The 27,769-nt window shown below is 38.7% G+C and overlaps 1 protein-coding gene across 2 annotated transcripts; it reads right to left on the bottom strand.

Annotated features, from left to right (window-relative positions):
* Positions 1 to 735: 735 nt before the first annotated feature.
* CUL4B (cullin 4B) lies at positions 736 to 26,506 on the bottom strand. 2 transcript variants are annotated; one of them, XM_061358065.1, is made up of 20 exons: positions 25,305 to 26,506; positions 22,590 to 22,705; positions 17,971 to 18,074; positions 16,977 to 17,046; positions 16,410 to 16,483; positions 15,247 to 15,409; positions 15,057 to 15,146; positions 14,689 to 14,771; positions 13,533 to 13,600; positions 12,387 to 12,505; positions 11,185 to 11,377; positions 9,995 to 10,099; positions 9,645 to 9,755; positions 8,828 to 8,913; positions 7,954 to 8,061; positions 7,584 to 7,697; positions 6,542 to 6,647; positions 6,294 to 6,466; positions 5,600 to 5,752; positions 736 to 4,337 (listed from the first exon to the last, which is right to left on the bottom strand). In XM_061358065.1, the coding sequence occupies exons 1-20, from the start codon at positions 25,834 to 25,836 to the stop codon at positions 4,242 to 4,244; spliced, it is 2,664 nt and encodes an 887-aa protein (XP_061214049.1). In that variant the 5' UTR covers positions 25,837 to 26,506; the 3' UTR covers positions 736 to 4,241. The 2 variants fall into 2 exon arrangements, with proteins under 2 accessions (XP_061214049.1, XP_061214050.1); XM_061358066.1 differs by lacking the exons at positions 16,977 to 17,046; positions 17,971 to 18,074 and having other exon boundaries at positions 25,305 to 26,505.
* Between the last annotated feature and the right edge of the window lie 1,263 nt (positions 26,507 to 27,769).

Here is a 27,769-nt window from a genome sequence, read left to right on the forward strand (position 1 = left end):
AGCAGTGCTGTGCAAGGTCAGCCTCCCTGCAGCATACACGCCTTCAGGAGAGATCAGTTTGGAGCATCGGCTTACTGTGCCATAGCTCTCCCATTCTCAAACCACCCCTCCAGAGCCTGGAAAGCAAGATTAGAACACCCTGCCACCCCTCTCCAGAGTCCTCAGAGCACCTGCACCAGGAAGGGCCTGAAAATACCCAACAAATTCTGATTTAGGCCAGTGGCTCCAAACGGCTGAAGAAAAATTAAGAATGGCCCAGTTGGTCATCACCAGTAACAGAAACAGGTTCCTTGTCCAGCCCTGTCCTGTACTTCAGTAATTGTGCCACAGCCATTAAAAAAACGTACTAGCTTTACTGGGAAACAAGGAATAATCATACAGCAGGAGAGAAGCCTCCTGTACTAGCAATGAGCCAGCAGCTTTGGTAGTGTGGCACCATTTCTGGCACTTTACACATTCTAATCCCAATTCAGTTTGTAGGATGTTTACTCCCTTCCTCCCCATTAACCTGATGGAAGACTTGGTAAAAAAAAAATAAAATTCAGGAATGGAAGCCACTTAGAAAACTCAAGGGATTTTAATGACTGAATAAAGGAGGAATTGGTGATTATTATACTTAAGTAGCAAACAAGTATTTTGCTATCAAAGCACAAGCTAAAGAATTTAAAGAAGCCACAAACATTAATAAGCCCAACATACAGAACTTTGAGTAAGAAGGCATTTTACACACAGGGGTTTATCAACACAAAACTGTTTTAATATTTATTAAATGACACAAAATACCTAGATAACAGACTCACTCTCTGAAAGGACATGTATTTACATTATTTACCAACTTAAGAAAGACTCTCTGTACCCATATCAGACTTATGAAACATAAAAAAGGTTTTGCTGCTCTTTGCATCGAAGGATGCAATGGTGATACATGCCCCGTTTGCAAGTCTGCATAAACTATAACTTTGATGCAGTGAAAAAGCACAATTTCATATCCTGGTAGCTGAGGGAAGAGGCTTCTGAAAAGTAACAGGGTTAGTTTTCTTCCCCACTCCAGACACACTCTGAAGAACTGTTATACAAAAAGTATATTACATTTTTGAATGCTGCTGTACTCTTACAATTTTAGTGTAACGTTTCAAAGAAAATATTCTTCCTACTATATGAAATCACTAAAAAAGTGGTATTTGAACATTTCTTTAGATGCACTTTTTTTTTTTTTGATTTTTTTTTTTAAAGAAAGCATTGGGCAAATGATATGTCTGGGAAAAACTGAAAGGCTGAAACCCCCCCCAAAAAAAACCAACCCCAAAAAAGAGCAGAGACCAAAATTCGAAGAACAGCTAAAGCAATGCAACAGTTTGCTTGGGTTTGGGGGATTTTTATTAACTATTTACTTTGGCACCTTTGTGTAAACTATAGAACAAAACAACACTTACAACACATTTGCAGTTACAGCATTTAAACAAAATGGTCACTTTTTAAACCAGCCAAGACAAAAAAATAGTCCATTTATGGGTATAAAGATTAAAAAACCTAAAATATATATTTCTAAGAATAAACTGCAATTTCTTATGAACAAGGTGCTATAAACTGCATGCAAGAGTCAAGATTAAAAATGTGTGGCCAAACAGACAAGCTGTGTTCTAGCCAGATGAGCTGTGGTCCAAGCCCACTTTCATTTTTCTTACAGAGATATATATGGCTCAATAGGCAGGCACATGATCCCAGCAAGAAGTTGCAGAGTTGTACGGCTGGACAGTAAATCTTGGCTGCAGCTTTGTCATTAACCAGGAATGAGCGATTCCTTAGCAGAGATGAACAAGTTCTTGGGGAAACCCCATGCAGATACAAGGAGAAGAGTTCTCCCCTCCCCTCGTTCACCTCTTCTCTTGGCATAGCCAGGGCTCTCAAAGTCCATTCTTTGGGTTGCTTTAACTAGATTGCCGCTTAGGGTCTGCCTCAGATCGTGGAACTCTGATGAGATTTGAGGACACTTTCTATGTAATATTTTCTGCGTTTAACTTACTGAAATGGATGGGATAAAAAAATAAATAAACCTTCAGACCTTTCTGGTTAGGCTGACTGATTGCAACACACTTGTCTAATGAGGGAGGAGTTTACCAAAATAGGTATTTTAAACATGTAGTGGTGTTAGATTTATATGCTACAACAGACTGAATGGAACCACTTCAATACTGATACTCATCATTTCGTGTCTCCCAAAGAGTTAAGTTTTATGCTCCTTCTCAAAACCACCTTTTTAAAAGGAGTCTTTTATTGGCTAAAGATACAAAACACGTACAACAAAAAGGAACACTGAATGCAAAATACAGAATGTTCTGGGGAGCTGTTCTTTCCTCCCCAGTGGATCTCTATCTGAACTAATACTTAAAGATTTGCAGGAGCAGTCTTCAAGTTTCTTATCAGATAACTCTACTGTTAGTACTTTTCTTGCAGAGGCAAGGGTGGTCCTGGATGTTTACCAGTGGTTATGCTGCAATAGTGTCAAAGGATAAGGTAGATTTTCTGCAGATCACAAGGAGCTGTATGACAGTTACTAGAAGATGACAGCAAATAATTTAGTAGGAGGAAAAAAACCCCATCTGCATCATCTGTCAGCTGAGGGCTGCATATAAAAGAGCTTGAGAGAAAACACAGCTGGGGGAAATATGGAATTAAACAGTAAATCAAAAAAGCAATAAGGATGGGATGTGTCAGATACAAAATACACACACATACACACACTCACCCTCTCTCGCACATGCACACCCCTGAATGTGGAATCACAGTGATAGAAGTTATAGATCATAGAGAGCTAAGTTACACTGCCACTAAACAAAAGTAATGTCTTGCTTCCAAGAAATATCTGGTATTCCCCAGGACTATCAGTGCCTGAAAGAGGATGAGGTTTTTCATTGTGCTCTGCAACACAGCTGATGGTAGGTCTAAAGCCTGCTGGGCAAGGAAGAACTGTTACATGGAGGAGTTACCTTTTCTGCTGACACTCCCTCCCCCCATATATTCCTGGCACATGCTGCTATAGCAATAAAAATAATGCATCTTGTTGAAACAAAGCTCTACATTCAAGTGACTTAATCTCCCATGTCTTATAAAGATGCAAAGAATGCTCTCTGGTCATCTAAGAAAATATATTTTAGATGCCTCACAGCAATACTTAACTTTATATATGAGAGGTAGGCTTCTGGGTTCTAGGAGGCCTGCCACATCTAGGGCTGAGTTCTTAAAGCTTTAAGTTAAAGCAATCCAAAGCAGGGCAGACTTCAGAAGAGCTGCCCTGTCTAAACCTTGAGGTTAGTTCAAGTTTAGAATGTTGCAAAGCAAAACAAGTATTAAAATCCATTTGCAATTTTTGTTCTTACAGCTTTACCACAAGAAGAGTGTGGCTTTTCATAGATACCTGTAAATAGATCTGCTTTTCTAGAGTATTGCTGCCAAGAGGTGAAGGCCTCCTACCCATGACTAGTAAAAACTGTCACTTTTTCCATTATGGCTGTTTTATGCTTAAAATTCCCAAAGGTGAACACTAAGTCTTATAGGCAAGCCATATAAATCTAATCTGGACTTGTTTCGTTGTAGCAGTTCTTCAAGAATGGTGTTTGTTTATATACAGTATGTATGCCCACACTGCAAACTTTATACACTGTTTTATATTGGTACCATTTTTCCTAATTATGACCAAGAATATTTTCCATTAGATCAGCAATAAGCATAGCTTAGCTTATTCCCTGTTTTCCCTCCCTCAAGGGAAAAACCCAAGCGTGGGCATCAACCAAACCAATGGTATGTTACTAACTGAAATGCATTCTGTACAGTAAATTAAAAGTTTGCATGCAGTTTAAGCATTTTAAAGGCTATTTTCTTATATTAACCTCCTGTTTCCTTTTAAAGGTGTGAAAGACATCTGTCATATATCAAGGGACTCCTCTTCAGACCCAGAGACAAATGGAATCACAAAGACCAGGTACTTTCTTTCAGCTTTCTGCACATCTTACTAAATAACATGCAAAGAGTTCAACAGCATTCTTCTTAAAATGTAAATAGTACTCTTTAAATGGGCATGTTAACCACTGAAAGAAGTCCACTCTACTATACTTTTCCATTACACTGCTTTCATTCAATCATCGGTAGTATAAAAAGTCAATTAACGGGATCAACAGGCTAGTTTATCCACTGGCAACTGTGTATGACACCAAGTGTGCAGTAAAACAAAGGCCAACATATGTTTATGCAATATAGTTGTACTGGTTGGGGTTTTCTTTATCTCTTTCCATGTAGTCCCTGTCAATTAAGGATTCTATTCTCTTCTTAAGGTCAGCAGGCTGTAAAATAAAGCAGATGTCAGCATTATTACTTTGCAGTCTATGTTTCTCAGTTCTTTCTTTCTACTTAAGCCCAATATCCTTCCTATTTAAAATGGCTGAGGAAACAGGAATTACAATTGGAAAAAAACCCCAAACACTTAAAGCATCAAAGCTTCTAAAGTCTGCAATGTATAATTCAAGAGAAAGTAACTAAATTAGCTTGTCACTTGCAGCTAAAGCATAAACTTTTTACAGCAGATAAAGATATTTATTGCTGTTTAAACTGAGCTCTAAAGAGCTGCAATTCATGTACTATGTACCAAAATGTTTCTATTTCTGACTTTTACTTGGTAAAAATGGCACCAGTTTCAATTCATCTTGATGTGAGTTTTACAATAGTTTTGGTGCCCTATGAATTCTATGGGTGAAGGACTTCATACTGATACCTCATGATAGAGTCAGAGAGTGCGTTTAAATCTGTTATAACCCTGCAAAGCCCAACTGCAGTTCATACAGTACTTACAGGACTGCAGGGACAAACCTGCAGAATGAGATGGCAGTACTTTTTATCTTGCATTCCCATTGATAGAAAGGACTGTATATTTGAACTCAAAAGAGATATATCACTGTATTTGAAAATCCATTTCTATTTGTACACAATAGGCTATTGATTTCATCTTGCAACTGTGGGCTTCATTAGCTTTGAGACATTTACCAGTATCTAATTTTTATGCCATCTATATGTATGTGTGTATGTATTAACCAATGTCTGGAATATGCACTGAATGTTTACTGGTTCCTAATTTATTAACAAGTGTCAACCAAATTAAGAATCAAAACCAAGTGTTCAAGGCCAAGTTGGACAGGGCTTTGAACAACCTGGTCTAGTGGAAGGGGAGTTGGACCTAGATGAGCTTTAAGGCCCCTTCCAACAAAAAACATTCTATGATGCTATGAATTCTGCATTACGTATCTGAATCATTTTCTCCTTGTCCCCAAGAACACCTCAATACAAGAACAAGGAGAGCTAGCTTCACAGTTATTGCCAACACACTCCAGTTCTAGAAGCCTTTGGTTAATAGGTTTTATTAACTCACTAAAAGCCTGAGGTAATTTTCAGACAAGGGAATGCAGCTGGCACTTTAGGAAGTCTGAAAGTATTTGTCTTTCCCAGTAGTACAAACATGCATGTTTTGGATAGAAGTGCTGTTCAACTAAAGACAACCAGGGAATATAAAAAGTAATAAAAGGTTTTAGAAGAATTAAAATCAGTACTACACCTTTACTGGGAATTTAAGCTGGTTGTAGACCTCCGACACAAGCAGGTTATGACTCAGCGTCTTGCGCATCTTCATGATTCGTACAATTGCAGCATCAATCTGATATTGCCTGTCCTGGAAAACTCTCTCTGTAGTGCTTGCCTGTTCCTCCACCTGAAGGATCCATTTAGAAAAGTTTTAAAGGGAGCACTAGAACTGTCAGAACTATTCTTCATAGAGCTAAGACTGTAAAATGTCTGTTGTCAAATACCTGACAGAAATTCTTTAAAAATATGAAGTCTGTCTGTTAAAAAAAACCCTTTTGCAAGGAATTAAAATCTTTGCACAGATTTTACACTGGATGGCTGACAGGGAAAATTCACTGTGAACTTGTTTCTATGTTCACAAATCATTCAGTAAAGCTCCAGGGAATGATCAGGGGTGAAAAGAACATAAAAGAACATTCACTAATTTGAACTTCCCTTTAACAACCTTGTTAGAGACATCTAGAATCACTGACGCCTACATTGGTATGGAAGTACACATTTAAATCAGCAATGGTAGACACGTGCTATCATCCAAATGATGTGTAATTTACAAAGCTATCAGCATGTATATTACAACTGAGAGGAAAAAGAAGCATGTAAATGGTTAGGCAATAAGACAGGCACTAAGACCGAACGATCTAAACCCCAGAGGATTAAAATGAATATACCGTTTCTTTCATCTGAATTTGGTTGATCTTTATCCTGAAGAGCTTATGTCTGAAATCATCATTACATGTGAATTTATCACCATCTTCTACATCTTTGCCTTTGGGGCTTTTAGTCAGTACTCTGGCTTTGCCGCAAGCCAGAGATTGAAGTGTCCTCCTCAGCTCTCCGTCCTCTAAAGCAGAAACAAGTTGTTTAGGTTTTTTTAAGAAAGAATGTTTGGAAGTAGTCATCTGTTTTCAATACCAACCTATCCCAGTGGCTTGCTTTATCTCCTCTAAACTGAACTCCTCTCCTTCATTAAACATGAGCAGCACCAGTGTCTGGAACAAGGAGACCTGAAGTTCTTTTTTTCCCTGTCACAAGGGAAATTAACAGGCATCACTAGGCTGATTTTAATTTTTTCTTCTTTGAGGGTGGGAGGGGAAGGGAGCACAGTAATAACAATGACACAGACACTCTTGCATGTCAATTATTTCACTTAAAGGATATTATTTAGTTTTTCATATTCTCAAATGGATAACGAGCTACTGGTCACCTTGTATTACTATGAAATACAGAATAAGCTAGAGATCAGAAAGAGTATCCAGTGACAACACTCACCCAAGACATGCACCAACTTACTCAAGGCAAATCCTAAAGCAGTGAATGCTTAAAATTACAGTTTGGAAGACCTTTAAATCAATGTGCAACACAAACATTAGTTTAAGAAATACAGCTATAGGATCTTTGAAATAACTAAGTTTGATCATATTTGTTTTACCATTAACATTTTAATAAACACCAGAACTGGTAAGCATTCCTACTCCAAGATTCATTTTCTTGAAATACATTTGTGCCCATAAAGAAATGCTGAAGGGGAGTAACTGGCAACCCTCTGCAAATAGTTGTGTTCTGGTACAACCCAAAACTTTTCTCTGTTTCAGTAGTGAAAAGCTTACTGTAAAGATACTTAATGCTGTCAGTTGAATTAAAATCATCTGTGGAACACAGCCTCCTCCTTTTTCTTCTCCTCAGTACAAAAATTAGTGCTTTCTTTAATATTCAACTACACCCACTGGCTATTTTCCCCAAGCAGTAACCAACAGCCTTTCCCTCCCTCATTGATACATCCATTCCAGAAACTACCAACTCTGGAAATGATAGCAAAAGGTAAAAAGTTAAAAGTAATTGCAAAAGCAGTGCCAAGTTTTCTATCATGGCACAAATAACCTTCCAAATATATCCCTAAGTTACAATCCATACTCTGAATCGGCAAAGCAGCAGAAATATGAGAAAGAAAATACACTCACCTCTTTAAATTCTGCTTTTAGTACACAGTGTCCTAATGTTGACTGCCACTGAAGTTTCCTACCACTGTGTTTTCCTAAATAAAAGGTCTTGAAAATCTCCTGAAGTTTTACCATCTAAAGAAAGAAAAAAACCCAAAACACTAAAACACAGTTTCTACTTTAAAATTATCCTTCCCTCTGCAATCAAGTGAGCCATAAGCGAAGGCTCAGAGAGATAAAGGGAATTGCAAAAAAAGAAAAAACTATTTAAAGAAGACACTTCTGCACTTCTTTCTAGAGAACACATGCATATTTCAAACCCAGCTGCAGTTGACATCAAGATGCATTACTGATAGGCTGATAGGTGGTATAATATGTCAGTATTCATTACCTCAGGGGGCAAATGGACCTCCATAGGCACATAGGTTGGCCAGTAACCCATAGTCAGAATATTCACTGTCAGTTCAATGTTGCCAGGGACATTCTGATTTTGCATATACTGCAGACAGAAACAAAGTAAACTGAAATAATTCAATGCTTATTGAACATATTTCAGGTAGATCTGAGGAGTTAGAGCACAGAAGAGAAGTAACCTTATGATGTCTTTCCTGTATTAACTGCAAGTTACATACATAAAAATAAGATTAAGAAAAAGCACTTTTCTGATGTTCTAAAGGCACTTCTATACAAAAACAGCAAAATGAGTGCTTTAGTAGGCTGATACGAAGATGAACCCAGATGTGTGAACGGATGAAAGAATGTTAAAATTTGCTTGTAATCAAAACATTACAGGACCAAACTTATTAGCCAGTTCATCAGATATAGTGGTGTATAAAATGTTTTTTAAGTTTACAGTTCTTTTATTACTGCTGGTGATTTGGAGGTGTGTGGGTGTTTATTTATCTTTTATAAGAAACTTCTGGTGTCAGGTTTTTTGCTTCATTGTTCATGAAAACCATTAATAAATGCAGTAAAACATTAAAAAAGCACACGCAGCACAGAATTAAGAAATAGATTCTGACTGAATTTCAGTAGAGACTGTGTTCCCAGTTGGGCTTTCGTCCGCTGCTTTCAAAAGCTATCACCTGCAAAGTCTTTTTAGTGTAAGAACATTACAGGCAATGGGAGTAACTCAAAAGAAGTTTAACTTAATTGCAATACAAATGTACACAACTGAGGACACCCTGTATGCTCTCATTAGGCTGAGAATAACTAATTCAAAAAGCAAGTAAATGAAGGCGCCATGGCAGGCTTTCCCACAGTACCTGTTTAAACTGAATCATTATGTCTTTTGAAAGCTCCATATCTTTAAACATTCCTTCAAGTTTGCTGGTGAAAGCAGCTCCACATTCTATAAAAGATAAAATGCAAATCTTAAAAATTAGTCTTCATTTTCAACACCACAGAGTAGCTATTCCAAGTATCAGAACGTACTTTGAAGCAAGACTACCTATTTCAGCCTATATTCTTACCTAAAGTCCTGGATTCCAATTAAGATACAGAATAAGGTTATAAACAAGGGGGGGGAAATGTTTTAATATGGCAGCTATTTTGCAACCCATTTTTTTTCCACATGGACATGATGGGTCATCCTAGGACTCCACCTGCAACCTATCACTTAGACAACATCTCTGATCCTTACCAGCTGCCTGCCAAACTGTCTCTTAGAATAAGATCAAGTTCTAAAAATTTTACTCTCACCACCCAGAGACTCCATCCTATGGAACAATGAAGACCAGGCTAGAAGACTGGTAGCTGGCAGCTTGATGTTTCAAGTCCTTATACAGAATGAGTAACAAGCAGAAGTCATCAAGTTCTCTGAGCACATCACTGGCTTACTCAGCAGGGAACCTCAGCTCTGTCCCACAGGCCAAGATACACCGTGCACTTTAAGCTCCTGACTTTTGACTATTGCTGCTATAATTACAGAACTAAAAGCAAATGAATCTCTTTCAAAATCCACCAGTCATTCAAGATTTGCACACCAGCTCATGTAAAAGGGAATTACCAACAGCATTACTAGGAAAGCCTGTTTTTTAAAGACGACTGTTTTTAGAAGAAAGCAAACTGATAGACATTTACCATGTTTGAGTTTGGAAAGCATGGATTTTTCAGCATCCACTGATGCACTCTTCCCAACTAATAGTCTCTTTGCTAGATCTTTTTTATAGAAGGCCTCAAAGACATCTTTTCCTGTAAAAGGTGAGATTTGACAGTCATCACAAATCATTGTTTGTTTTATACAAACCTTACTTAGCCCCAATTCAAAGCTCAGTAAAGCTAACAGTAGCCTTAAACAGCGCTATACCAGCAAACTGCATCTACAGAGACAGAGCACTTGAAAATGCACACAGACTGCAAAAAATATTTTGAAAATACCTTTATGTTACTGGTTAAACAACTGTACCCCCACAAAAAACCCCACAACTTACCATATATGAATCTAAATATGATCATAATTTTATCCAGCATTTTTTCAAGTTCTTCATCAGTAGCTTCTTTGTTGCCTGCACGAAGCTTTGAATCTACATATTTAGCTAAAAGTATTGAGGAATAGAAAGTTTAACAAATGCTGAGCATCATAATGGAACAATAATTTGTTTTTTCTACATCTAATATTGTAAAATCTTTTGGAAAGGTAAATGATCCTGAAATCACCTTGAAACCAGTTTCATTGCAGCTAGCCTGATATATTTTAATAGAGGCTATAAAGTTGTAAAAACATTACAGCCTAATCTCTTTTTTCAGATAAGCAATTACTCTATCATAACTTTATCAGCATACATAATATTAAAAAAAGATTCCTGTGCGTATAAAAAAAATGTCCTGGTCCATATATCCATATGATCTCAAAGCAAAAAGTCACCACTGGTATAGACTGACACGGCTATAATAGAAGCAAAAAGATCAGAACTGAAATAGGTAAACCAGTTACTTAAATGCGGAATTTCTCTAGCAGATTACTGTTTGGTTTAATTTCAGATGGTCTGGTAAGCACATTATAGTTAGTGAATTAATTTTAAAAAGGGAGGCAGAAAGCATTACCCCACAAGCCTAACAGCACAAGAGACTGCAAGGCAGGTATTATTCACTCTGTGGGGAAACCGTTAAGGTATTCAAAGTGCAGACAGCCAGGCCTGTAATGCACACATCTGTAAACACCGTTCATTGCAAACAGGGGCTCTGTCCCTGTAACATGAGGTAAAGAGCATCCTCATCCCTCTTCACTTTTATGTATTAAAACAGGTATATAGAGTCCCTCATAGCTCTGTGCACATGTGCTGGTAGCACAGTTATGTAAGCTTCTGAAAAAGTCAAATTACTAGCAGTATGCTTACATCTGGACACCAGTCAATTGCTGGAATGCCCACATTCTAATGTTCTTCATTTTTCTATAGCCTAGCCAGTGAACTGCTGAACAGAGCTTTTTCTTAACGTTTAATACTATCCTATGAAATGGTTCACTTGCATAACAAGGCACAGTAGTTCACCAGTTTGACAATGCACTGTACATCATGTCTTTAACACATAACTCCATCATATCCCATCTGTAAGCTGCATCAGCAACTCCCTCTTGTCCCCCACCCAAATTCTCACATGGAGAGAAACTGAAGAAAAATACCTATGAGTTCAGCTGGCTTATTTGGTCTTTTGTTAATGAATGTTTCAAAGGCTTCTTTCATGGCATTTACAAACTTCTCGTTCTTGAGAAAGCAAACATCAATAATGTGGTCAACTTTGTCTTTAAAATCAAGTAGTTCTTGGACCATGGTTTTGTCTTTTTCTGGATTAATTACTATGGTGCTACCAAATGCCTGCAAAATAAACCATATCTTTCAGTTAGCCTGAATGATGAATTTAAATTACAAGACTTTTAAAAGCCCAAGTTATCTTTGTAATGTCTTGTTTCTGGTATTCATATTAGTTCCACTGGCACAACATAAGTAGTTTACTATTATTTACTTTATAATCATTCCTAGACCTTGTATGTTGATTCAGAACCAACCTATGAATAAATAAGCAGATTCAGAACTGCCTGAACAAATAAACTTAAGCATGATAAAAGTAACATACCATTTTTAAATATCTATATCTTCAGGTTTCACACAGCTAAACCTCCCACTAAACTCTGTTTTATTTAAGAGTACTGCTATGCTATTAGAGAGCCTTCCTTCACAACCACCATACTTTCTGTGACAACATTTCCACCGATTAGTAAGATGAAACATCTGAAGTGATATTCAGGTGCTTTTTGAACTTAAAATGGTTGGTAACTTAAGCTACCACTCATACTACCACGAAATTTTACCAGGGAGAAGACAGAAACATTCTGCCATTACCAAAATATCTACTGGAGAAATACAGTTGTCCCCCCAGCTAACTATAAGCCATGTAAAACCTCCAAATTTATTTGGAGTTCAGTAGTTCAACTGAATGTTCAGTATTTTCTTCAACAGGGCTAGAGCAGTTACTGTACTTTTCCCAGTACAGTTTCAAAAGCTGCTTATTAAATCATAGAACAGTTAGGGTTGGAAAGGACCTTAAGATCATCAAGTTCCAACCCCCCTGCCATGGGCAGGGACACCTCGCTCTAAACCATATCACCCAAGGCCTCGTCCAACCTGGCCTTGAACACTGCCAGGGATGGAGCATTCACAACCTCCTTGGGCAACCTATTCCAGTGCCTCACCAAATATATGTTTATAAGCAAGTAGCCTTTGCTTCTTAGTAAAATGCAATAGTTCATCTAGATGACTAAAGTATCTGTGTATAAACCCCGTCAAGATAGTATCGGTGTCTGTTCCAGAGTTCCAGGAACAGTACCTTTATGTACTCAATCCAGTGTTGCAAGAGAACCTGTACTCCACCTCTCACACGGCTGAACAGCTGATACAGAAGAGACAAGTCCTGAATCCGGTTTTCATCAAGAAGGTGGTTTAAACCTGCACATGAGAGAATTTCAGTAAAAGTGAAAATCAGAGTAATTCAAAGAAAGTGCAGCATATTATTACTGAAGGGGCCTCTTCAAAGCTAGGTTTTTTTAATGAAGCAATTAGTGGTTTTCTTTTATTTTCAGCTACCTAACTGCACTGTGCATCTTAGGCTTTTAGTACTTTACATACACAATACCTTTGCTTACTTCTGCTTTATTTTTCCCTGAAGATCTGAAACTTTTACACTACTGATCTGTAGGAAAAGTTCCTTGGAAAGACAGAGCTCTGGGGTTCAATTCCAGCTGTAGAATAGATTTTAGACATATTTGAAGGCAGGCAGCTTCAAGAAATACCTTAATCTTTCATTTTTTAACATTTGGGAAGAGAAGGCCTGCCTGATGCTCCACAGCAAGGTTCTAAGAAAGTAGCCAGATAAACATTGCAAACTTGATACTCCTCTCAACAGTCTGTCACAAACTTGCAGAAGATGCTCACAAACCTGTTTCACCCATAATCTGTCTAGTAAGGACTTTATATTCTTTTATTACTCAACCTTTCCTGCACCCATATCTATTTCCAGACTATCCCTTAGTGCAACAGAGGGTCACCTGACTCCACAGACTATTGCAGAACAGAGGCAACATACAAAATTTTTAGAAAAAGCTGCTTTTTGTAAGCAGCAAGTAATCAAATGTTTCCCCATCATCTGAAGGCTACTCCTTTATCTCCAAGTCTTCAAGATGCTATTTAACACACTGAAATCAAGAACTTCCTGTTACAATTTTTCTTTTGCTTTGCTGCATATCTGAAGACAGCACTGTCTCTCCTTTCTTCTGACAAGGAGAATATTTGCCCTCTTGCAAAATGGTCAATGCTATTTCATGAACTGAAAAGTTCAGGAGTAGCAAAAAGCATTAAGGAATGGCATAGCTTGTGTCTTCCTGCAGCACCTTGATCTGCCACTTTATTGTTCAGCACAGGAATTGAAAGCCCCAAAGCAGTAATTAGAAATGTTTCTATAAAGAAGAAAGATTACCTTTCTGAAGAATGGCTGTTAAATGTTCACCTAGAAGCTGCTTTTCTACAGTAGCAATTAGTGGCTTCCTAAAGAAAAAATGTTTATAGAGTTATTTTTCCTTTTTCCATTACTGACAGTTTTAAATCCTTTTTTTGAGATTATGTTAACTACACTTGTCATTGGGAGTGCTCTATTTATCTGTGGCCAAGGACCTAAAATGATTATACACATATTTATCCTTTTTCCTCCCCAGTAAGCAACCTTTTTTTCCTCTTTGCTGACTGGCTGTTTAGTTCACACAATAAGCCTGTTGTATGTGACCTCTACGGAGCTGGACAGTGATTCCATCAGTGAAGAAACTGGGCAAAAGCCTGACAAAGAATTTATCGTCTCCTGTTCTGTAGGAGGAGACTGTCTTGGGAGACAAACCAAGGAGAAAAAAAACCCCTCATGAGTCAAGAAGTATTAAAACAAAATAGGGAATTGGCCACGAATAATGGTGTGGAAGAAGGAAGCCACTAAACAGGCCAAATGTTTTTAACAGCCGAAGGAGGAAGGAAACAAAAATGTATTAGAGGATCCTCTCAGAGAGATCCTCTGTGCCTGCCCTTTAAGCTGCCACCACTTGCTCAAAAAGTTTTGTTCTAATAGTGACTTACATTTTCTCTCAGACACAATAGCTATGGCTTTATATTGGAGAACATTTCTCCTGTCCTGTCAGTTATGACCTCCGCTTGACTGCGTTACAGGAAATCCTGTCTCTAAGTAAGAAGACTGAAGACTGACGTTACTCAGTAATTTACCAACCTCCATAAATAACATGCAAATATTTTAATGTAAATATTCAGTCTTTAGCTTTAGAATTCTCTGTCCCAGGTCCTATCTTTTTCAGATAGGATGGTGCTCAATTAATTGCATTTCATCTCAAGAGAGCCCTTTGGACTGGGGGCGGCAGCCTGTTTTTTTCCAACCAAATGACCTACAGCATTTATGTCAAAATAGAAGGAAAGGATATTAGCTGTGTCAGCCAATACAGTGCTTCAATGTAAACAACGAATTGTCAGAAGTGAGAAGCATTTGATGGTCAGTCAATAACTGAAATAAACTGTAGCTATTAGATGGCCCTCAACAGAAGACCCAAATGGCTAATAATACCAAGCAAAACTGCACTTACTGTGTGCTCTGATCTAAGTAAGTGATTATCCTGTCTGCTTCTTCTTCCAAGCGCTTGTTGACATGGTGAAGATATTCTGGAACCTGAAAATGCCAGAGTAGTTTTGTACATTTAAAAAAAATCTTAAAAAGAAATAAATCAAGGTGTGTGTGTGTGGGAAGACAGTACAGGTCTGACAGCAGCAGTTCTAAGCAGAAATCATTGGCATTGTGATTGAAGTCTGCATGTGAATTTCCTTTTTCAGAGTACTATAAAACATAAAGGTCACATTATTGCCTGGTATATTGGATAACGCAGCAAAATAGTTCCTTTTCCTGACAAATACTTGGTCATTAGACATGACAAATATTGTCAAACATTCAAAATACCTCTCGTTCCTGCATAAGCCTCTGTCCCTCTGCTGCATACAGACGGTTAGTCTCTTCCAAGAATCTATGTTCGAAAGAGTCTTGATAAATCTAGGGAAACAACATAATAGCAATGCAGGGTAAAACTTACTGAGCATTAAATAAGAATCTGAACTCTTCACCAGTTTTAAAGTGAAAAAAGTTTACTCACCTGTAAGTCAGAAAGCATGCTTAGAAGGCTTCGCAGTAAACTCCTATCGATAGCCTCACCATTTCTTTCCCTCTCAATCAGGAGAAGAATGCCATCAATAGTTTTGTTCTGAACTTTCTGATCACTGATGATATGAGTTCTGAACAATTCTAGACCCATATCCCTAGGAAGAAAATACTGTTCAATATATGGCATAAGAATCAAGCCCAATATATAAAATTTTATCTGGATCAAATAGAGAAGACAATAAATGCTAGCATTCTTCAAATTCTAATTCCTCTTCCCCCAAATGACTCAAGACGCACACATAAACATTAAAGTAAGCTGTCATAAAGTATCAACGGTAAGATACAGATTTTAAAGACAAAAGCACATATTTTTCCCTAAATAACCACCTAACGTTCCAGTGTCTTTATTTCTGAGTTGGTTGGCAGGATGATGGAAACTGAATGAACAGCACCCTTCACAAGAAAAGGATAATGTCACCCAAGGTCCCAATTCCATGTTTAAGGTGTTGGATAATTTTCTTTGTCCATCCCTTTCTAATCTCTAATTCTTAGGCATAGCTTAGAACTCAGTGACGTGAAAGTCAAGGATCTCTGCTTTGGGCATCCCAGTTAAAACCTTCCATTAATTTGTAACTGTGAGCTGGGACACTTTTAGGAAAAGCCAGAATGTGCATCCTCCATCTCCACTCCTTCAATCTCTGGCAAGGTAATTCAGGTAGTACCAAAGGCACTGTAGGGCATTTGCTAGTTATTAAAATAGTGGGGGGAGCAGCACAGAGGTTGAGTTGATAGGAGAGTAACTTCTTTTTATTCTAGGTAAATTCTTCTATTTAAAAGTAATTAAAGAACTTTGAATACTGTGTACATTGAAGCCACTAACTGGTTAACCCAAACCCTTGCACTTCAGTTGTTAAACACGCCCTTTCCTTTAAGTGTACAAAAGGGAGGTCGATATGTACCTAGCTGAAATTTGCTATCACAGCTATTCTAGAAGAATCCTGTAACTCAAGGCAAATAAACATAAAGTGATATCTCCCTTTGCAACAGGCATGTATGCATTCATCATTTAATGTACAGGTTGCTATAAGAAAATCAGCAGGATACATGTGGTAATTTAAATATCCCCCCCAATAATTTTATTCTTTGTGCTCTTACCAAATAGATGGCAGCATTGAATTCTGAAGTACATAAGTTCGGTCCAAGAACAAAAAGATACTTCTAATCATAATCTATTATGAGAAAGAATAAAGAAACCCCACAATCATTTTACTCTTGAAACTGAAAAGCAACACAGATCACGCTCAACAACAACAAAAATACCCACTGACAAGTTTCAGGCAGTGCTTTCTTAGACACTGCTGATTTAAGATAATTCTGCCAATCTCAGTGAGACGATCTGTGTGACATTTATCATCTTTCTCTAGCAAAGAACAGCTCCTTTTATGATAGGCATAAAAGAAGACAGGTCTGTATAGAAACAACAGTTAGGAGTTGGGGGTGCGTGGGTCAAAGATCAGACCAATGTGTCAAAAACCACACTACAGACAAGTATTTTCAAGGCTTGATTTCTGACAAAACTAGACAGAGTTGTATTTCACCATGAAGCCTTATGTAAATTTAAAACAACATTTCAGAAGCACAATACATTTGTAAAGGAAAAAAGTTAAGCAAAACATATACTGACTAGTAAACTGGTTTTCTTTAAAAAGACAACAAACTTACCATTTGTCTGCAGTGATCTTGCCAACATTTGTCTATTTTCTTTAGAAAAAGGACACTATCCAATGAATCCATGAAGAAATAATTAAGGAAACTATGATTAACAGGTAGTGTTAGCAATGAAATGAACCAACATTATTATTTTTTTAAAGACACTTAACAGAGCACAACAACCTCACCTACTCCCCAAAAGATTGAGTTAACTTCATGCAACATATTTATTTTTAATGAGAGCCCTTGTGTTAATAGTGAGAAATCAAAATGATTTCAAATAGTGAGAAATCAAAATGATTTTAATAAAACAAGGATTGAAATACTTTTGAGTGCTTTGTCTAATCCTCCATCCCCGAGGAGTGGAACAAACATATATAGCCCCACACCTCAATTACCAACAATTCATAACAGATTTAAGAGCCACCACTACACAGCTACTGTAACATCAGCTCATGTTAAGAGATAACCTTAAGAGATAAATTTTGTCCTTGAAATTTAACTTTTACTCAGTTCATTGCATAGTTTTGGTACTATTAATATCCACTTAATGGGATCTCAATGTGATGCAACTCAAAACTTTTGAAAAGAAAACATTCTGATTCTCAGACTCTCTAACACTGTATGCTGCCAGACCACTAGCACTTATCAAAAAGAAAACAAGAACTACTTGTTGGAAGACTTTCCTGTTCACCTGAGCATGGCAACTTCAGCATATATAAAGGCATGAGGTGGTAAAGCCAATACAGTCTTTTTTACCCTTGCTCTAAGTTTAATATCAGCTTTTGTGACAAGTTAAGCATTCCACAAATACCAATGAAGCTTTCTCAGACTTTCTCACAGCTTAGACATAAAGGAACTAGTAGTGTTCTGTGAAGTCTCACAGAAAAATAAAACCTAACCTAATCATGCAAGAACTAGGAATTCAGAACTAGTCAAAGAAATCCATCACCACAAACTGGCAGGTAAAAATGCTCTGGCTTGTCAACAGCTGAAAAAAGGATATTCTCTGAACTGGTGAATTTGTGCTTTAATGTGGTCTTCACAGATCTGTCTCAATTGTTTGTACAAGTTTGCAGAGATCTTGTAGGAGCAGAGATTTTCAACAGCCTGAAGTAAAGAGAAACAGATACTAAGAAATCTGCTTATATGATGCTTATATGTGGTTTTACAAGGAAACAGGAAAAAAAAACCCAAACCAACCATGGAATTCTTCTGCTTCTCACTCAAAAATCTACCAGCTTTAAATTAGAGTTAAATGCTGCATGCAAACCATCAGATATGGAACTACAGTGGTAATAAGAGACAAAGGAAGGCCATGCCCTGAACAGCTTACAGTTTATTAATTTCAGTTGGGGTACTGATATCTCGTAAGGAACTGCAGGCCTTGCGTCTCTAAGAACATGTTTGTTAGTTTAATATGTTCCAGCAGCTTGCTGGGCTTCATACTTCAAAGCAGACACTTAAGGTCTTAATTTTATTAACTGCTGTGCTCTGCAAGTCACACTGATACTAGTAGAAAAGCACTACCAGTGTTAGTTTTGCAGCTCTCTCCTTGATTAAGCTTCCCTCATCCCCAAAAGTACATATATATACACACATATTTTATATATATATATATATATCTCCATCCATCAACCCCTTGCCTGAATAAGTTGTTGTACTCCTGAACAATTTTTATACTAAAAATTATTTTTGGAAAGGCTCATTTTTAGAACTACTACATTCCGGATATGTGCAGTGACAAAGCTCAGATTTCTAGATCATAAGTAAGTATTAGAAGATATTCTGCTGTGCTTCACAGTGAGAAGTGAAAAGTAGTTTAATGGGGACCTGTCTTGGAGACTGCTCAAGCCAACAAGTATTCTTAATCCCTAAGTGTAACTCAAGACTTTTCCAAAATGAATACCAATTGCCCAGATTTCGAAAACAACTTTAACTGTTTGCAGACTGATGAAGACACAATATGCAATTATTCTGTAAAACACCTGTGGAAGCTAGAGAGAAGAGTATAATGCCTTTCGATTTTACTTTTTTTTTTTTAAATATACGTAAAATACTTCAGTTGCCAGTACAACCAGCTCACGGGAAGAAAACTGAAAGCAGCTGCAGGCAGCCATGCAGGGACAGCATAGTTCAGACATAAACAGAGCAGATCTACTCCATTACACTAAGCTCCTCAGGGTATTTCCCAACAGTCCAAATAGGAGCCACCAGCAAACAGTAAGCAGCCATCACTAGAAGCATAGCAAGAATCAAAACAACTAAACAAGAAGTTCCTCGGTTTATCATAGGATATCAGTCTCAGTATCAACAGTACACAACTTTCCAGATCAAGTGCACTACAGCTAATACTGGCTGTAGGACAAGGAGGAGCCAAATAACACTAACAAAAAAAACCCTCCACAAAACCCCAAACCCCACAACAAACCAACCCACACAACAGAAACCACAAAAGAAAACCGACCCTCCATAAGCTTACCATCAGAAACAAACAAATACAGCAAGAAAGTGAGTATGCCAGTTAAGACTAAACCAGGTCTGAATGATAATTAAGAAAGCCAGAGTTATCACTGAAGTGTACATGTCTTAGTATTTGGAAATAGCAACAAATTCAGTTCTCCGCCTTAACACTGTAAGAAACTCAAAGCAAATACAGCAATGTGATAGGAAAACACATTCTATAGCTCACTGTTCAGAGTAGGTTATGGGCACAGCTTAGCTCTGTTCTGCTGCTGTACCGGCAGGGCCAGGCTCTAGATGCAACAGCAGCAAAACCAGAAATAACCACTACTCTCATTTCAGAAGAAAAAGTAGATAAAACCACTACACTTCAAGAGCCTGATTATACCCCAGTAAGTGAAATAAATGCATTTCTTCTTTTCTCCCATTTGATTTGGAGAAGCCTACTGAGAGCTGGGAAGATGAGTATTTTAGAAGCTGCTGGTTGCCTGTACAACCACAGCTCTCTCGCTTCTACCTGTCAGCCCTGGACACCAGTGGCCACTTTGCCATACTTCATCTGTCTCAACTACCAACGTTTTTGTAACTGCTGTCTATCAAAGCAAGTACTATTGACATATACTGCTCCAAATCCTTAAAAGGATTAGCCTCTGCACTGCAGATGGACAAACGCATTCCATTAACTCTTAGTGAAGCAAGTTAACGTCTATTAATATACACTTACATTTATGTAATGATCATATAAAGCTGTGCTTTTTCATTTGTGTATCAGAAACTCCCCAGTGTTAAACACACATCTGCTAGTATTGAGTGTTTGAACATCAAGTGCAAAACTTCTACATCTTCACTGGTAACATCCATAGAAATATTTTGTGAATTATACTTAATTCGCACTTTTTTTTTTAAGAGATTAAACTTTCTAAAGACACTGATACAAAACCTTTTACTAACATTTGCTCTGTCGCGCATAACACCACTACTGCAATATTATGCCTTCCAAATTTATTTACTGGTGCTACATAATAACAATATATCAAAAATTCCCAAGAACTTTAGGGGCTCTAGTTCACACAATTATCTTGTTCTGAATTAGAGGAACAAAGGCTTTGATCAGGGAATCTGTGCCCTAAAGACGGTCACAGCATCTGATGGCAAAGAATCATACTGCTTTTGGGTAAGACATATTCTGTTGTTGGGCTTTTTTGGTTGGCTCTCCATCCCATCAAACTGCAGCATCCACACTTGGGTTTGTGTGCTGGGGAAGAGAACTGAACACAGCTTTGATGAGAGCAAAAGCAGAAACTCCAGAAGCATTTAACGCTGCGATTTAAAAAAAAAACAACCAACCAAAATGAACAAAACCAAACAAAAACTAGGGATCTGGTACCAAAGATCTGGATCTCTACTTTCTCGTGCTAATTTAGGGAAAATTACTTTAATAAAGAAGCTTTCAATCCTGCAGCACTTCAACCACTTGAAGATGTGTATCACTTCTCTAGCTGAGGAGGAACAAAGCAAACATGAATCTAGAGTCCCACAGAGAAATAAAGCTTCAAAATGTTTGCCCAGTGCAATTTTCCAGCACAGAGCAGAGTTAAACCAAACTCAAGAAGTTTAATTCCATGAAAAAAACCCTAGTATCTCATTTTAAGGTGTGCAGCACAACTTCTGCAGTTCCCCTCTATGCCTGGATAATGGTGTCTGCCAAGGCATATTTGGCATCAGATCCATTTACCAAGCAGCTGTTCAGAAATGACATTAGTTTAAATAGCATTTAAAAACACTAGTGATTCCTATTACTATTTTTAATCAAGGCATTTATTTTTAGATTTATTAAAAAAAAAATCTAATTTGTTTGCACCTATTTCATTGAAAAGGAAGTTACTGCAGTGTTAAAATTAAGGTTGAAAAGAAAAAAGTGCTTTTTCTTTGTTTTTTTTTTTTTTGAGCACAAGCAATGTAAAATTAGGCCTGTGGTAAAAGCGAGCAGCAATGTGAGTGATAATTGTGAAGCAGAAGCAAGGCTTTCAGTAGAACTTTGTATTTTTAAACAATTTTGCATATCCTTCACATATTTAATTATCAGTTATTTGCTCTGTTGTTCAATCTAAAGTAATTTACAATACCAGCCAATGCAGTGGGTTGCAATTTGTTATTAGTTTCACAAGTTTTGCAGAACTAACAGTACTGTGCATCATCCTGACAAACTGTTAAAAGTTAACATTATAAAAGATTATTATGAGCACAGAAACATACTGGACTGAGGAACCTGGTTCCATGAGAAATGGCCATTTATCCTCCCCTAAGTCTGTCCCCAGACCTTGGCAAACAGAATTTTTATTCCCAGCTTTTCTGAGAAATCTGTCGTATCCAAATGCAACTTTGAGGACAGGGGAAGAAGAGACACTAAAAACAGACGGAGAGAAAGCTATATACACACAGAGGAACAAATCAAACAGCCAACCAGGCTTTAAAAGTAGAGTAAAAAGTGTAAGTGCTTCTTAATACCTAATTAAAGTAGTACTGTTGCTAGGCCACTAAAACCACAAGTACCATGATGTTAGTAGGGAAAAGGTGAGGAGGGGGAGAGTCTCCCTAACACATTCAGCTGAAAAAGCAGAAGTGGAGCTTGTAAAAAAAAAGTTAGGAAATGTGGTTCAAGTCTGATGACTTCCTGAAATATTTAGGGCAAAGCAATCAGACCTGTTTCTGGGAAGAAAATTTGACTCTCGGTTGTTAGAATAGACAGAATACTGACTGGTAAGAAAATCACAACCAAATCAAAATAATACAATTCATGGAGAAAAATGGTCTTCTATTTACTTTTAGGAAGTAAAATAAAACATTTTAGTTTCTAAGTGATTTATGATCTTCAAACGAGAACAGACGTTGCCTTCAGAAAGATGATTATATTTTAATATAAAATCATCTTTTTCTTACCTAAACACCAGTGTTTTAGGATTTCGTATTTTTCCTTTAGCAGCTACACACTATAAACCCTGAAACAGTAAAGGGGATACAGCTCCTTGCCTTATTTAATTCTGTGTTTGACAAAAGCAGCTACCAAGCAAAATCTCGTATTCTTACCACTGTATCAAGCCAGGAAAAAAAACCCAACAACGCAAAAAGCTCTACCCCATTGCTCTTATTTAAAGCACTTACCTGATAGAGCTCCTCTAAATTGTACTTAATTGAAGTACTGTTCTGGATAGCTTCTACAGCTTCTTTCAGTTTTTGCCAGGTTTCATCTGTGTAGTTTTCAGGCAATTTGGGTTTATCTTTAAAATAAATGATAGAGAGTTTGAAAATTCTTTAGAAAAAGCAGATGCATTGAAAAAATTCAGCATTGTTCTTCACATACACATCACAGCATCTGTAGCCCAAACAGGACACGTGATTAATAAAAATCACAATACTGTGTCTGAGCAACTCAAGAAGGGATAAAGGCTAAAAACCAGCAAGAATGATCTACATCTTCATCACGCTTTTTCTCTACAAAGACAATACAGCTAAAAAAAGCCCAAAATGATGTGGGTTAATAAATACAGTTGTGTATATTTTCTTTTTTTTTTCAATTTACTGCTGATTAGCTCTACCCTGTACTAACAGTTGGAAAGAAACCCTTGAGAAACACACATGGAAATATTGTAATTATAATACAGGCTTTATGGTGGCAAGAAAAATCTTCCTACTTACAAGTAATCCAGTTATGTCTCTCTTGCCTTTGGTCAGTGGATTTTTGTTAAGAGTTATCCCCTCTTTTAATGTTCAAATAGCTCAAGCTTCACAGATTTGAATCTTTCTATTACTTTTCTTAACCTCTCAGGGGCATCTCTAAAGATGCCCCTGCTATGCAGCAGCTTCAACAGGACTAAAACATTTACAACAAGCTAAGAAAGATTCTCCAAGTCACAGCCACAGAATACAAGGACTATTTTAAAATTCTCTGCGTTCTCATAACTAGCTAAAATGACTATTTTTAGTTCTAATAAGCATGTTCCCAAACAGAGAAGGAGAAAATTTAGGAAGGCACATTCGTATCCATGCCACCAACACGTGAAATTGGCCCAGAGTTTATACTCTATTGAAATTGACTTTTTCATACCTGGAGGTAAAAATCAAATTGTAAAGCTTTATGATTTCTCTAGAAGTAACAGAGAGAGAAGTTTGTTGGGTTTATTTTTATCCCGCCAAGCATTTCCCTACAGTATTGGCAACATCCCAGCATTAACTGTATTATAAGAATCTGGAGAAACTAACTACAAGACCTGCCTGGTTTTACTAACAGCTAATGAGTATGCTACTCAGCAGTAAATACCATGATTCTGCATTTTAGGAAGTTATTTAAGTTGTGAAGGATGTTACTGCTATCACACTTAAGATAAAGGCAACAACCATAAAATGAGTATTCAGTTTAGCATTTGAGAGTAAATAAAAAGCAAAGCTGGTAAATTCCTCAGACAACCTTTTTAAGCAAGTGATTCAAATACCAATTCATAAGCAATGATGATCACAGCACCATGCAATCCATGATATTTAACAAATACTTTAAACACGAAAAGTTGACTTCCCTTATAGGTAACAGTGTACAAGCAACAGAAGAATGGCCTCTATTTCGCACTATCATACATCATAACTATAAAATTTAAATTAATAAAATTAAATGATAATGACATAATGGGCAGACAACATTTCTGAGGACCTTAGAGCAAAAAGTTACAATGTGATCACGAATTGCTGTAAAACACCGTGGCTAAAAGAATCCTAATCCTTAACTTGTGTGATGTCTCTACCGAAAATTTCTATCAAATGTGTATTTAGAAATCATTTTTAATGCCAGTAACATCTTTCACCTGACCCCTTGTCTCACACCCTCCACCAACCCCAACACATGGGGAAAAAAACCAACCTCAACCCAAGAAAGGAAACTACCAGACTACAAGATAACAAGAGGCAGGAAGTAAGAAAGCCTATGATTTCCTCATCTTTGTGGGGAAAAAAACAACAGAAGTTTAGCCAAGCTTTCTGCCTATTTGTGGTTTTGTTTGATAGAAAATGAAGCAGCATCACCATAGAAAAGTTTAACTTCTGTGCTTCAGCTGGTTTCTAGTAACAGTATTTGAAAATCTCAAACATCTTTTGAGAGAATTTATAAAGTAATATAAACTTGTAAAGTGAGAATATGTTAAGACAGAAAAGACAAGAAAGAGTTAAATAATAAAATCACAGCGAAGATATTGCAAGGAAAACACTCAGCAAAAATCTGAACTACCTACTTTAATGGCAGGTGGGGAAACCAGAAAGGAAATCCGCCATAATAGCCTGATAATCACCTTAGTTTCACCATTTAAAACTAAGCACAGGCAGATTAACCTATAAACAGACAACATGGATAGATGCAAGGCACCTATAGATTCAGGCCCAGTTTCAAAACAAAACCCTCACAGTCTGTGCAAAGATTTATCATACACTGGACTAATATATATTTATACACACACATACACTAAACCCTGAATTAGGATTACTAGAAAAGAGGAATCAAACCTTAGAAGTCTGAATAAAAGTAATTTACACACTTAATGTAGTAAAAGCTCTCGTCTTAACAAACAAGTTAAGGCCTCCTCAACAGACGGAGTGAAAGGAGTCTGAAAAATAATCCCAAACAGCAAAGTGCAGCTCAGGATGTATACATGACTGGGCAAGTATGCATCATAAGACATTATTCGCCCTTTACATAAGCATAGAAACATTCACCACAGAAAAGCATTTCCTGTAAAACCTGGAGCTATTTGAAAGCCAACCGGTTTTCACGTCGAAAACAAAACACGAAGGTGAGCATCAGCTCCCCACAGGTTGTGACAAATTATGGCCTGTTACCTTTAAAGTTCTTGATCACTAATTTCTTAGCGGAGCCAGGTTTACTGTTGGCGAAACTGGAAACAGTAGAGGAGGCAGCTTTGGTCAGGCCATTTGCATGGTGCCCCACAGCCACTGACGAAATTAAAAGGCTTTTATTTTTGAGCTGTTGTTGGTGCTGCTGTTGAGAAGAGGCAGCAGGAGAGGAGGATGAAGAGGACTCTTCAGCCATCTTCACATCGAGTCCAACAAAATCCACGGAGTCCTCAAAGCGCAGCTTCTTCTGGAGGTGATGGTTAGAAGAGGCAACCCCTGAGGAGGAGCACGAGGAGGTGGAGATGATGGAAGAAGACGATGAGGAGGTGTTCTTGGAAGGAGAGGAGGCACAGGAAGAAATGGAATCAAATTCCTCTCTTTCAGAATTGCTGTTGCTGCTGTTATTTAACTTTCTCTTCTTGCAGGAGGAGCTGCTGCTGGTATTACCATCAGTGGCAGGTCTGACCTCCTGGGCTGCAGCTGGGGGGTTGGGGGAAGAGAAACCTGTGGGAAACATGAACACACAGAAGTGAACAGGCTGAGGGGCATCAAATCCTTGTGATGTGACAGAGAGAGAGAGAGTTTGAGTCAGTCCCTGCTCTGTGTCTCTCGAGGGGATCTTTCAACTCCTCTCTCTCATCAGTATAGTCCTTCCGTCTTCCCTCTCCGCCGCTTTCTTCTTTCTTGAAGGAATTACTTTATCTTCTCTCTTCCCCCCTTTTTTTAATTACTTTGTTTCTTCACGTAGTTGGTCTCTGCTTTCTTGCTTTTACTCCCTTCTCAGCGGAGCGTCTCCTGTTCCTGCCTCTCGCCACTCACTAGTTCGATTCTTCTCTCCAGTACCAGTATCTCCCCGCGGCTGCCCGATCCCCCGGCTTTTCCTTTCGCTCCCCTCCTGCTCCGGCCGCCTCGTCTCCTCCGAGCAGCAGCGGGGAAGGCTGAGCGCGTCTCCCTCACGCCTCGGCTCCAGCCCCTCGCCCCACACAGCTCCCGCTGCCCCGCCGCCGCCCGGCCCGCTCTTCCCCCGCGGCCCGCTCTCCTGGGGCTCCCGCCTTCCCCCCTCGCTGCCGCCTGCTCGCGCTGCCTGAGGGGGGACGGCCCGGCCCGGGGCTTGTTATTGTCAATACACGGCAGAGAGGGAGCCTAAAGATGGCGGCATATCCGGTCGCCGTGCATGCCGGGGCGCGGCCGCCCGGAAGCGCGGCCGGGCAGCCCGGGTAAGGCGGCGGGTCCCACCTCGGGCGCACGGTCCCGCTGCCGCCACCACCCCCCACTGCTTCCCGCTGCCCTCTGGCCTACCGGAAGTGATCATAGTTGCCGGCCGCTCGTAACTGCCGCGCTCGTTACCGCTTCCCGCAGGAAGGGGACGTGGCTGTCCCGCTCCGTGTGGCGTGAAGGCGGAGGGGGCGGGGCCCGGCGGGCGGCCGCGGGGCGCGAGGCTTGGCCCTCGTCGCGGTCCGTATCGGGAGCTTGGGGTCCTATCCCCTCCCTTCCCATCTGTCAGTGCGGCGGGTCACGACTGTCGGCCGTCTGCCGGTGACCGCAGCTGTGCGCTCCGGCTGAGGTAAATTCGGGGCCCAGCCGCGTCTGTCAGAGCTGAGGCCGGGATTGGAATGATGGCGGCGGCCTGCGAGCTGGTCCTGTGAATGGGTTTCCTTACACTGCTATGTAACCGATCATTTAGCATCAACTTTTTAATATGATTTTAATATATATGTAGACTTGCACTGCACTAGGGCCTGGGGTGGTGGCTTCTAGTATTTACTTATTTTTAAACATCTGGAAGCAAAAATAGAAACCATGGACCATTAGTGGCTCTTCCTTGTTGCTGCTGTGTCTGTTACCAAAGGAAATGTGAGCTTTCCGAGAGTGTTGGTATGATTTAATGGTTATTGAGAAATAACTGCAGAAAAAGTATCAAGTGATGAGGTTTTGTTCCAGAAGGGATTCTTCCAGGGACTTCGGCCAAGAGTGTCTCCCTGCCCTCTGACTGCAGAGCTGCTCTGGAGAGGCTGCTGTGTCTGTGTTCGGTGGAAAATGATAGCGGACTTGTCCTGATAAATGGTGGTTCATGGAGGTGTGACAGTAATTCTGCAGAGCTTTTGCTGTCTGAGTAGCTGTCAGGTGGCTCCTGAGGCCTGAAACACAGTGCTGGTTATAGGTAGAAAAGCACATCTTTAAGATTACGAAGAAACCAAAATCAACTAGACCTTCAGTCTGATTGTGACTGGCTTTAGGACAGGATGCTTTGCTCACAAATTACAAAAAAGTAAGTTACTTTCCAAATCAGATGTAATAAAAAGAAACAGGTTTGCTAAGGAAATAAAACTGATACAATTACATTGTCAGGTTTTCCTCTATTACCAGTAACTGTTGTGTTAACTCAAGCCAAGTAATGTAAGAGGTGTAGGGATGTAAAAGATCTTAAGTGTCTGCAGTTTCTTGCTTGG

Source organism: Neopsephotus bourkii, unplaced genomic scaffold (assembly GCF_033783945.1).
Source record: "Neopsephotus bourkii isolate Nb327-2 ecotype Australia unplaced genomic scaffold, CSIRO-AGI_Nbou_v1 NB_936, whole genome shotgun sequence".
Lineage (NCBI taxonomy): Eukaryota > Metazoa > Chordata > Aves > Psittaciformes > Psittacidae > Neopsephotus > Neopsephotus bourkii.

What these genes read in the sequence shown, in the direction of transcription:
- CUL4B (XM_061358065.1), bottom strand. Translation starts at nt 25,836, where the DNA reads ATGTTTCCCACAGGTTTCTCTTCCCCCAACCCCCCAGCTGCAGCCCAG. An exon ending in CATATTTAGATTCATATATG is followed by an intron (nt 9,756 to 9,994) that starts GTAAGTTGTGGG and finishes CACCTTTTACAG; the next exon opens with GAAAAGATGTCTTTGAGGCC. An exon ending in TAAAAGCAGAATTTAAAGAG is followed by an intron (nt 6,648 to 7,583) that starts GTGAGTGTATTT and finishes CCCTTGTGACAG; the next exon opens with GGAAAAAAAGAACTTCAGGT.